We start from the raw sequence: 12,871 nt of genomic DNA on the forward strand, positions 1-12,871 counted from the left end.
AGGAAACTATAGGCCACTTAGCCTAATCTCATTCATTGGGAACACTCTAGGATCCAGTATTGAAGAGGTAACAGCAGGATATTTAGAAAATCATAATACTATTGGTCAGAGTCAATATGGTTTTGAGAAAAGGAAATTGTTTTTGACAAATTAGAGTTCTTTGAGGATGTAACAAGCAGGGTGGGTATAGTGGAACCAGTAGTGTATTTGTAGTGTAGCTAGATGTAGGCATTTGATAAGGTGTCACATAAAAGGTTACCACACAAGATAAGTGCTTATGGTGTTGGGGGTGCAATAATAGCATGGAAGAGGGCTGGTTAACTAACACAAAACAGGGTCGGCATAAATTTTCAGGATGGTAAACTGTAACTAGTGGAGTGCCACACGGATCATCACAGGGGCCTAGATCAGTTACAATCTATATTAATGGCTTGGCAGAAGGGACTGCCTGTATTGTAGCCAAATTTGTTGACGCTAAGGACATAGGTAGGAAAATAAGTTGTGAGGGAGATACAAAAAGTCTAAAAAGGGATGTGGATAGGTTAAGTGAGTGGGCAAAATTTGGCAGATGAAGTATAATATGGGAAAATGTGAGGTTATCCACTTTGGCAGGGAGAATAGGAAAGCAGAAGATTATTTAAATTGAGAGAGTACAGAATGTTCAGTAGAGAGGGTTCTAATTGCCCTTGTACATGAGTCAGAAAAAAGTCAGCATGCAGGTACAGTAAGTAATTAGGAAGGCACACAATGTTGGACTTTATTGCAAGGGGAATGGAGTATTAAATTAGGGAAATCTTGCTACAGCTGTATGGGGCGTTGGTGAGACCACACCTCGAATGCTGTGTACAGTTCTGGTCTCCTCATTTAAGAAGGGGCATACTTGCATTGGCAGCAATTCAGACAAGATTCACTAGGTTGATTCCTGGGATGAGGGGTTTGTCTTATGAGGAAAGGTTAAGCCAGTTGGGCCTATACTCATTGGAGTTTAGAAGAACAAGAGGAAACATAGGCCAGATACTTATCTGTGTTGGGCAGGCTTTGTAGGGGCAGACACAGAGCTGATTGCCGCCCACGATTGGCTGCGCACTGCCATTTTACGTGGGCTGGCAAATTAAGGCCCACCCAATGCTGCCTCAGAGATTAAGCACATAATTTATAAATAATAAAGTTAAAAATTATTTAGACATGTCCCCTCATGTGACAGTGTCACATGAGCTGAGACATGTTTATGAATTGTGCAAAAATTAATTGATAATTTTATAAAACCTTCAGGAAACCTCATCCTGCCCATAGATGAGGTTTCCTGAAAAACGCAAAGGCCGCTTGGGCTCTTCGCCTGCCCGCCAACCTTAAGGTTGGACAGGCACTGCTGTTAATTATCTAAATTACTTTCCTCATGGCCTTAATAGGCCTTTGACAGTTCAGTGGATACACAGACGCTTCCAGCGCACACCCTCCGAACGAAAGATCTAAATGATGCCAGGACGCATGCCCGACATCATCACGTGATTTTGCGCGTTGGGCCCGATGCCACATGCCGACAGCAATATTCTGACCGTAGAATATACTGAGGGATTTGACAGGGTAGATGCTGAGATAATGTTTCCTCTCATGAGGAAATCTAGAACTCGGGAGCAGAGTTTAAAATAAGGAATGTCCCATTTAAGGCGAAGATGAGGAGGAATTTCTTCCGAGAGTGGTTAGTGTTGAACCGGATGTACTACAACGGTTCAAGAAAGCAGCTTAACATCACTTTCTCAAGGATAATTAGGGATAAGCAACAAAATGGTGGCCTTGCTATCGATGGTCACATCCCATGAAATAATTTTTAAAAATTCCTTGCTAGAATGCAGAGTTCCATAGGTCCTGGTTGTTCTCCAGTTGCACATCATGTATGGTTTGGGTTACATTAGGAAATAAATCTTGGACTAATACTGTAAAAGTGAAGACATTTTATCGAAAATAGGGCTTGAAAAGACATTATAAATACTGTTTCTGGAGAGACTGATTTGACAGTATATCAAAGAAATTTGAACACCTCTGTACAAAAGACTCCCGCAACCATAGTTGCATTAGTATAAAAAAAAACCACTGCAACCCATTTCTGGTAATCTCAATAAAATAAATAACACAGCAGTGACATGATACCGTTCTAAAGGTGTATTTTTCCATATAATTGTTAAAGTTATGAATTTCATCAAATCAAAAAGGATCAAAACATACATGTACTCTGAGAAACCAAATGAGGTATCACAAAAAAATTGTACTGATTCTTTTTTAGAAAGTTCTTCTTGGTTCATATGGTAAAAATATTCCCAAGCACATACATTTTTTTGTATCTCATGAAGGGAAAGAATCATTTCCAGTATATACCCAAATCCCAAAAATATATCCATTGGAAAAACCCCTAGTAAATTGTTTACAGAAGTAAATTGTAGTTTATTTGATCACTTATCCACACATTAAAATTTCTAGCATATGTAATCACCAACTCAGTAATCAAAACCTTATACATCCTCTGCATTCACTTTTATGTACTGGAATAAAAAATATTGTAACATGTTTTTTAAAAAGTTCATTGCCTGTAGAGAAAAACAGGAAGATACCCTAGCACCATCTAATACATTCAAGTGCAATATGCTTCATTTCAAACTTTTAAGAATGTCTTGAAAATATGTTTCAATTATAATAGCTATAATTCTTCTGTTCTTTTGCTTTACAACCCATGCAAATATTTCCTGACTTGTGATATAAAATATGCACTTAAATCCTCATTTTGTTTTGGAACAATATTGTATGTTAGCTGAAAATCCACTTTTGGTATTGATCAGAAGGATTGCATGGCACCAAGTTTGGTTTTTCCCCTCTTGCAGTTAAGCACTCATTTGAAAATTGATTTACCAGATGCATGTCCTGTAAAATAAAACATATTTATAAGAGGTCTGTCTGCAACATCTTTTCCTGAATGCCTTTTTAACAAAAATTAAATTGATGTACCTTCCTCCCTATTTTATCTCCACTCTGAAGGCACTAACTTTTGCTGTATTATGGATTCACAAATGATACAGTTGTGCTACAGCTCACTCATGTAACTGGCATGAATAAGCCTAGCGAGTATTTTACTATAGAAACTGATGGTCTCTTCATCTATTTTGAAAACTAGACTTGTTCTCAACCAACGTTCACACAAAGTGCACTTTTAAGCACTTAATTACTATATTGCAATCAGCAGCAACCCAGATTGTATTTCCCCCTCCCTAGCTCATGAAAAATGAGGCCAACCCTGAAAATATTGCAGGTCGGGAGGACAATTCAGCTTATCTGTCTAGAAAACTTCCAGTTCTCCCCCTCCCTGAGCAAAGCATTCAAGTGTTTCTGACATTGTTATTTTGTCTCCACTGCTCTTCCCAGAAGTCCATTCCAATGTGTTGATTACTCTGTGTGAAGTGCCTGACACTGTCCTGAGTTTCCCATTTACCAGTATAAACTTAGACTGTCTGGTTCTGCAGTCAAAGTTTAGTCAGAAGCTGTGTTCCAGATTTAAATTACCATCATATGTTCCTCCCAAGATCACCTTTCAGCTATTTCATTAAAAAGCTGGAAAGTCCAAGTTTTTCCATCTTTCTTCATTGTTCAGTCCTATTAAGCTAGGGAACAGTTGCACAGGTTTCGCCTGCACCTCCTCTCTGGTCCTGAAGGTCTCCATGTATTGCTGTGAATAGAACTAGACAATAGACAAGTTGTATCCTGGAGAAAACATTTTTTGATACAACTTCCTCTGACTTCCATCACAGCAGCAGATACCTGGGGATGTACATGCAAGAGATTTTGAAGGTGCCAGGAGATGTCCAAAAGCCTGTTTAAAAGGCATATGGAATCTTTGGCTTAATAAATGGAGACAACGTTTTTTACAGAGCAAGTTACAATGGTCTGGAATGTACTATGCTGAAATAGTGTTGGAAGAAAGAAATAACTTGAATTCCTTTCATGACCACAGGGCATTCCAAAACAGTCAGTCAATCTGCACATATCCTACTTCAGGACTTGAACACACATCAAAACTGACACTCCAGTGAGTACTGGAGTATGAGTGTATGCTGCACTGTCAGAGGTTCTGTCTTTCAGATGACACGTTAAACCAAGGTCCCTCCTGCCCTCTCAAGTGGACATAATATAGTCTACAGCTCCTACAAACAGTAATGCTAGAATAACCAGATGATCCATTTGCCTGATGTTGGCTGAGATTTAAATAATGGCCAGGACACCAGGGATAATACCCCTGTTCCTCTTTGAAGCAGTGCTATAGGATCTTTTATGTACTTGAAAGCATAGGAGGGACCTTAGTGTAATGTCTCTTCAGAAAGACAGAACTTCCAACAGTACAACACTGAAGTGTCAGCTTTAATTTTTGTGCTCTGGTACTGAAGTGGGACACAAACCCACAATCTTTTCAGAGGTGAGCGTACTACCAACTGACAGGAGATTCAGTTAACCTTTGAGATTTGGATAAACACATGAACGGGTAAAAATTAGTAAGACTATGGAGATAGACCAGGGAATGGGACTAATTAGATAGCCTTTGCAAAGATGCAGGCAGGATAGGACAAGTGGCCTCCTTCTGTACTGTACCATTCTATGATTCTATGACTTCTACATTCTTGGTTTAGATATAAAGATCAGCATTCAATTTTTGATTTTTCTTTTGCAAGATTGGATTTGTAGAGTACCAAATTTACTTAACCTAAACCTGTTAACTTCATTCTTACTTACTTCAACAGCATTTGTGGAGTAGCTACATGTCCTGATTATAATTACAATATGCAGCACTTATTTTTTGCATTAGATTTCTACTGTTATTGTTCCACTAATTTACACATTTTGTGTTACTCATTTTGTATTCTCTGAGCTGCCTTCTGAGGTTTAACTGCCCTTTGTATTTTTGTATTGTTAATGAATATGACTAGTTTGCATCGAGTTTCAGAGTCCAAATTCTAAGTGTAAATTAGAAACTGTAGGGGTGCCAACATTAAACTCCAGAGTTCAAATTTCATCCTAATAATTAATTCAATTTTTCTATCTGGTATTGATACAAGATGAATACATCTGTTGTTTGCTGCGTCTGTTTGTCACTTCTTTTTGAAGCTGTTTCAAATCTGACCTTTCAAGCATTTATCAATTCCATCATAATGATCATTAATTCTTCACAAATGTCACCTCTCATCTCTCTAATACTTAAGATATACCATCTGTAATGGCAATTTATTTGTGAATCGTTTCAGCTCTGGAACTTGCATCCAATCTAAGAAAAAAAATGTTAATTTTATTTGGATTATCACTTTTTAGTAGCTCTTCTCCTCCCTAGTGAATACTTAGGGCAAACATATTAGCCTTTCAAATCTTATAGTCATTCTCCATTTTTATTTCATTAGCAGCGTTCACAAATCTTTGCAGATTGTCTAACTGTTATATCACTGAAAGCCAATTTTTTAATTTTTGCAAGTTTCTACATTCCTGAAATGGTTTCACTGCAGGATCCAAGGAAGCAGTTTTCCTTCCTGAGTTTGGTTCTTACTCATGTTAATTCAACAGTGGCTATGTTTGTTCATTCTATGCTCATTAATCTTTCAGTAGGGGACAAGTGGAACACCTGTAAAAGGCATAATGTTGAAGTATTGTTGAACAAAGCCCTACCCTCAACACCCTACTACCAGTTCTCTTAATCAGTTTCATCAACTGTTTGAAGCCAGCTTTTTCTAAAATTGCATACCAACACCTAGTGTGCTCAAGTATTTCCAAATCTTAGATCATGTTGAACTGTAATTTTGTACTTGACACCCATAAAGAGCAGCAAGAATTCATTTCCTGCATGACATCTTGTTAGCTCACTAAACCAAGGAGTTCAACACTTACAACGCACTGCGTCACAAAGATACATCAACTTGAACCTAATCAGTTTGGTATTTCCAATTTATATCTGACTAATTAAAGCCCCATATTAAAATAGAATCTATAAAAGTTATCTGTTCATAGGGCAAGCTATCCCCCTCATTATTCTGATTTTCATATGCCCTTAGTATTAGTTGTATTGTTTGTATTGTTTCAAGTTAAAGATCCCAAAGTAGTCGCTGCATCGTTTTTGATCTCCCATAGCATATTTTATTAAATCTTTCTGATGGCCTCTATAAATTACATTACACCATGTCCATTCCACTCTACACTACCGTTTTTTAAATATTCTATAATCCTCTATGTTCTATTGATCAGCATCTTCTATTGTCAGCCATATTTCTGACATTCCTACTATTTCATTGATCCCTATTGCCACAACAGCTTCAAATTGAAGCACATGTTTAATGCTTCTGGTGTTTGTGTTCCTTTTTTTTGTCCCCAGTGTCTACCTGCTATTCTTAACTGGTTCCCGAACTATCTTGAATTGTGTTTAGACACTTTTCAATCATTCATCTTTGGAATTAAAGTGTTCAGTCTTAACTACTGTTCTGGCTCTAATCAGCTAAATCAGCATAGACATGGGGTTGAATTGGATACATTCCTGTTCTATAGGATTCAGTATCATAATAGATTACTGCATTTTTGTACTAAGCCATAAGGTGGCCTCTTAAGTTAGAATTTTAAATTGCAAGAAGAGGCATCCCCCTCAAGGCAAAACATCCCAAAGCTGCTTTGTTTATCATTTATTCAAATGCAATAGAAATAGACAATCTATGCAATTTGTAATAACATTGCTATAATTAATTTTAGAAGTTTGTTACAACAGTAAACTTCAATAATTGCTATACAAGCTGTAACAACTTTAAAACTAGATCCAAAGTACAACATCACACATTAAATGGGATCAATTACAATCTCAGCAATTTAATTGATTAATCACCTGAATTTCCCATTTCTGCTCTCCTGAAACAAAGCTGTTTGGACCTTTATGTGTACATTCCTCCAGAAAAGCAATGCCTTTCAAGTTATGAATACACAACTCCTTCCGAATGTTATGACGAATTTCATGCAGTGAGGTATATTCAAAGTACTGAAAAGAACAGCAAGTTCATGTTAATAAATTGCATTATAAATGCACTTTGAATTCAGGCAAAATCTTTGAAATTTGCATGGCCTGATAATAATTGCTGATTTTGAGAAATCTGTTGAATTACATCAAATATAAAATTATACATCAATCTATGTTTAAAAAAAATGACTTGCATTTATATAGCACCCTTATGACCTTACAATGTGTTTTACAGCTAAAAAAGTATATTTGAGAGAAGTCACTGTTGTAATACTGAAAGAGCAGCTGGTAATTTTTTACACAAGGTCCCACAAACAATAATGTAATAATAATAAAGATAAACTCTTTTAGTGATGTTAGCTAAGAGATAAACATTGGCTAGGAGATGAGGGAGAAGTCACCTCTTCTCTGAAATAATGGGAAATTATAATCGTCTTTGCGCATTGTGTTACATGTATTGATTGTCTTAATTGAATGAGATTGCATTAGTCTGCAGTTCTGCTACAAAACTTTCCATATATAATGTTAAAGAAAATAAAACACATAACAAAAATATTCAATGACCCTATGCTGATTTTAAGACAGAGCTAGATAGATTCTTGACTAAGAGGGGAGTCAGAGGGTATTGGGGTAGGCAGGAAAGTGACATTGAGGCCACAATCAGATCAGTTATGATCTTAATTGAATGGTGGAGCAGGCTCAAGGGGCCAAATGGCCTACTCCTGATCCTAATTCGTATGTTAATATGCATGCACATTTTTGGCACAATTTTCAATCAAAATTGCAAACATATCCGAAATGCAAGGACCTTTGCAACATTTGTCCCTTTTACACAATCTTAAATGCCCATGGCTTTTTTCTCTTTGTTTTATTATAGAGTTACTTGATAACCTTCATGTTGAGCATGAGCAGAAATTGACAGGTGATCAGCCTCCGATTATACACCCGCACAATTTTTCTCTCCATGAAGCTGATGTGCAGCTCACATTTTCTGCACTAGAATTACCACAGTTGTCATCATGGGAAGGTACTTAGCAGGTTCTCCTTGCTCAGGAAGGCAAAAGAACATCATTTCCATTGGTTTGCCACTTTTCAATTATTTGTCATTACAATGACAACTAAACTGAGATTTGCCATGCACCTTTGAATTTTAATAATGGGACATTTCCTCTGCTTTATATTTTTCCATTACGTTAATACCGTTATAAAATGAAACTTTTCTTCATCATCTTACACTGAATCTTACAGCACAGAAGGAAGCCATATGGTCCATTGTCTCTTAAAAGATTTACACAATTAATTGCATTCTCCCTGCTCTTTTCCCTTTAAGCATATATCCAATACACTTTAGAAAAGTTATTATCGAATCTGCTTCGACCACTCCTTAAGGCAGTGCATTCCATATTAAAAAATCTCACTGTGTAAAAATATGTTTCCTCATGTCATTGTGTTTTTTGTCAATCACTTTAAATCTGTCTCTGCTGGTTACTGACCCTCACTGAAAACAGTTCTTTTATTCTATCAAAAGTACTCCTGATTTTGAACACTTCTATCAATTCTCCTCTTTGCTATTGTTGCTCAAAAAAATAATGAGCCCAGTTTCTCCATATAACTGAAGTCCTTCATCCACAACACCATTCTAATAAATCTCTTCTGCATCTTTTCCAAGTATTTGATGTTCTTCACACATCCCGAGGACCAACTAGTGATTTATAAAAACTTCTTGCTTTTTACTGTATGCCTCTAATAATAAAGCAAAGAATCCTTTTGGCTTTTTTTTAAATAATAAAAATAAGAGGCCTTACCAACTTGAGCCCTAACCTTCAAAAATTTGTGTATGTAAACTTCTGGTCCTTCCTCCCATTTAAAATTGTGCCATTTAGTTTAAATTGCTCCTCCTCATTCCTCAAAATGTAGCACTTCACATTTCTCTGCATTAAATTTAATCTGCCATGTGTTCATCCATGTCACCAGCCTGTCTCTGTCCCCCTAATGTCTGCCATTATCCTCCTCACTGTTAAGTACATTTGCAAGCTGCTTGTCAACTGCAAACTTTGCTTCCTATATCCAAGTCCTGGTCATTAATATGTGACCAAAAAAAGCAATGATCCCACTACAGTGCCCAGGGGGCAGTGCTGTGTACTTCTCTCCAGTCTGATAAACAATCATTCAGCACTACTCTTTACTTTCTCTATCTGAGCCAATTCCATATCTCTGCTGCCGCTCCCCATTAATCCCACAGCTTTTATTGCTGTTTTACTAAAACAAAAGAACATCACCATATCAATTTCTGTCCTCTTTTACACAACTACTTTTCATATCTCTCCTATCCTACTACTAAAGCTCAAACCTTGAAATTGTTTTTTTTGCCTCAGCACTCTAAGCCACAGATCTGATAGTCAAATCAGCAATCATTTTGTTAAGTGGCATTTAATTCCAAAAATCAAGTATTCCTAGTGTGAAGAAATAATTCAATTATGTTTAACTAGTAGCTTCTATTCACAATGAATTATTCCATTCAAAAATAAGCCCTTCTACACACAATTTATTGAATGCCTTCAGCATATTAGCTACAATATTTCCAAGAACAAATTTACTTCTCAAAGCTACTTTCCATCATTTGAAACCATATCGATTGCCCTTCAAATTTAAGTACAACCACCAAAACTAACTACAATATCCAAGATGTAATTCTAATAATGCTGTTAGGTATTAGTTCTTTAAAACCTGGTGTAACTTATGAAGTTTAGTTTCTACTTGGTCAATTATCAGATCATCTTAATGAATTATTAGTTATCTTTAATTTTGTAGTTACAACCAGATGAGGAGAGGTCAAATGGCTGCCTTCTTGCCCCCTTCCTCATTTGACTGCAACAGGTTTTTTTTGTTGTTTGCAAAGGGTATACTTGCCAATTCAGTGAGTACTTAGCTATTTACACACTATCAGTTTTGTTGAGTATAACAAAGAAAGTGGTTAGCTTTATTACACTTAAACTGATCTTTAGGGATCTTCAGGTTAGAGGTAACTTGACTGTGACCCCAAGTTTTAGATTCCCCAACCAGTGGAAATATTTTCTCAGCATTTAGCCTGTAGAGCCTTTTAAGGATTTTGTATGTTACAATTAGACCACCTCTTATTCTTCCAAACTCCAGCGAATATAGGCAGAAACTAATCAATCTCACCTCATAGGACATAGAAACCAGTTTAGTAAAACTTTGTTGCAATCCCTCTAGGGCAGTGGTCCCCAAAGCTTATTGATCGAGTACACTTATTCAGGTTTACCAAGTTTCTGCATACCCACCCCTCTAATGACCACAGATTTTGTAAATTGTAATTAGACATTACAGGTAAACGTGTCAATAATAATATACCTTTTCTTATTTACTTCCCAAGCCCCCCTCCCCCACTCTCACTCAGCAGCTCCTCTTCCCAAACCAATCCCTCTGCCCACTCACTCACTCAGAAGACCCTAACCCCTCTCTCATTCAGCAGCCCCCGTCTCTCTCTCCCCCAACTCACTCAGCTGTCCCTTTTCCCAAACTCCCTACTTTCTCTCACTCAACAGCACCTTTTCACAACGCTCTACTCCCATTTCACCAAGATTACAGCCTCGGCCACACAGGCCGTTTCTGCCCAGCAGTCTGTAGCCCGGCAGGTCAAGCAGCTATCTCTCCCAAATGGACAATGTTTTGGCCAGAAGCTTCTGCACTCACACCACCCCCATACTGGTGCTCAGGTCCATGCGCCGCCACTCACCTCCCCACTGCTGCTCCAATCACAACTGCATCTTGTGTCTATTAGCAGCAAGTGCAGGAGAGAAACAACCTGCGAATGGAGGAGCAGTAAGCAGCAGGGAGTTAGCCGTGGCACATTAGCCTGAGAACCAGAACCACAAGTGCCTGGGAACCCCTAGACTACAGAAAGGGGGAGGCAGAGGTCTGAATAACATTCAGATCCCTGAAAATCTGCCATTACACAATTAACAGAAAAGTACTCCTAAAGACATCTGCCATAATCCCAGGGGAATGGGTAGCCTACTTTGGGAACCAGTGGTCCAGGCAAGTATGTCCCTCCTTGGGTAAAGAGGTCAGGTCATCAAAATGGTATTCCACATGTGACCTCACCATTCCTTGTACATTTAACAGAATAGAAACATAGGCCGAATATTCCCCCTATTTGGGGGGGAGGGGAGGAGGAGTTGATGGGCGGGTGCGTATGGGCACGCTTCCGATTGTGGGCGGGCCAATTAAGGCCTGTCCAGCGTGACGTCTGCATAGAATCATTATGTGCTCCCTGTGCGGGCAGGGGGGGATTCCCAAAATCGAGGGTGTATTCTTTCGCGCATGCGCACGAAAAAGCACATTCATCTTCCTGAGGCTTAGTGCAGCCTCAGGGAGATCGGCTGCACATGTAAAAAAGACAAAAATAGAAAAATAAAATTTTCCTTACATGCCCCTTCATGTGACAATGTTCCATGAGTTGGGACATGTCCATAATTTTTAATAAAATCTTTATTAAAATGTTTTAAAGCCTACATGAAACATCATCCCGCCCGTGGATGAGGTTTCATATTTTTTCTAGTTCCTGCCGGGGCTCCTGGCCTGCCCGCCAACCTTAAGAATTGGCCATTGACTGGTTGGCGGGTGCTCCCGCCTTCCTGAAAATTTAAATCGGACATGGTGATGTCAGGAGCTCCCCCCAACGACACTGCGCGTCATTTTACGCATTGGGGAGCGGGCCCCGCCCCTATTTGCTGACTCGTAAAATTCTGCCCATAGAACGGTTACGGCACAGAAGGAGGCCATTCAGCTTATTGTGTCTGTGCCAGATCTCTATGAGAACAACTTACCTAGTCCTACTCATCTGCCTTTCCCCGTAACCCTGCAAATTTTCTATCTTCAGATAATTATCCAGTTCTCTTTTGAAAGCCACAAGTAAATTTGCTTCTAGCACATTCTCAGTCAGTGCATTCCAGATGATAACCACTCATTGCATATAAAAAAAACTTGTCCTCTTTGCCATTGCTTGTTTTGCCAATCACCTTAAATCGGTGGCCCCTGGTTCTGAACACTTTCACCAATTGGAACAGTTTCACCTTATTTACTCTGTCCAGGCCTTCAATGATTTTGAATAACTCCATCAGAACCCCTCTCAACCTTTCCTTCTCCAAAGAGAACAACCCCAAATTCTCCAATCTATCTATGTAATTGAAGTTCCTTATTCTGGGAACCATTTTCATGAACCTTTTCTGCACCCTCTCTAAAGCATCTACATCCTTCCTAAAGTGAGGTGCCCAGAACTGGACACAAAACTCCCAATGAGGCTGAACCAGTGTTCCATAAAAGTTTATCATAAATTTGTTCCTTTTCTACTCTGTGCTCCTATTTATAAAGCCCAGGAAACTATATGCTTTATTACTCGAGCTCTCAACCTATTCTACCATCTTCATGGATTTGTGCACATATCTCCCCGGGTCTCCCTGCTCTTGCACCCCTTTCAGAATCGTACCCTTTGTTTTATATTCACCAAAATGAATCACCTCACACTTCTCTTCATAAACTTCATCTGCTACATTCCTTTTACCATCTTTTTATTATTTAAATACCTTTGGAAGATTTTTGGATTCCCTTTTATGTTAGCTGCCGGTCTCTTCTCATACTCTCTTTTTGCTTCTCATTTGTTTTTTTTATTTCCCCTATGAACCTTCTATATTGAACCTGGTTCTCAATTGTAGTATGCACCTGTCTTTTGTCATATGTACTCTTTATCTGTTTCATCTTATTTTCTATCTCTTTAATCATCCAAGGAGTTATGAATTTGTTTGCCCTATTTTTCCTCCATAACTGTACCCA

At 38.3% G+C, this 12,871-nt stretch overlaps 1 protein-coding gene across 3 annotated transcripts in view; it reads right to left on the reverse strand.

Moving 5' to 3' along the window:
* Positions 1 to 1,937: 1,937 nt before the first annotated feature.
* Positions 1,938 to 12,871, reverse strand: part of galnt3 (UDP-N-acetyl-alpha-D-galactosamine:polypeptide N-acetylgalactosaminyltransferase 3 (GalNAc-T3)) — a 73,816-nt gene continuing 62,882 nt past the window's right edge. Inside the window, exons 10-12 of one of the 3 annotated variants that reach the window (XM_041201698.1) lie at positions 6,890 to 7,039; positions 3,550 to 3,712; positions 2,783 to 2,913 (exon numbers count right to left, since the gene is read on the reverse strand). In XM_041201698.1, coding sequence (XP_041057632.1) covers positions 3,590 to 3,712; positions 6,890 to 7,039 — 273 coding nt within the window. In that variant the 3' untranslated portion in view covers positions 2,783 to 2,913; positions 3,550 to 3,589. Of the gene's footprint in view, positions 2,914 to 3,549; positions 3,725 to 6,889; positions 7,040 to 12,871 lie in introns of all 3 variants that reach the window. The other 2 variants (XM_041201697.1, XM_041201699.1) reach the window with 2 other exon arrangements.

This window comes from Carcharodon carcharias, chromosome 12, assembly GCF_017639515.1.
Source record: "Carcharodon carcharias isolate sCarCar2 chromosome 12, sCarCar2.pri, whole genome shotgun sequence".
Classification (NCBI taxonomy): Eukaryota; Metazoa; Chordata; class Chondrichthyes; order Lamniformes; family Lamnidae; genus Carcharodon; species Carcharodon carcharias.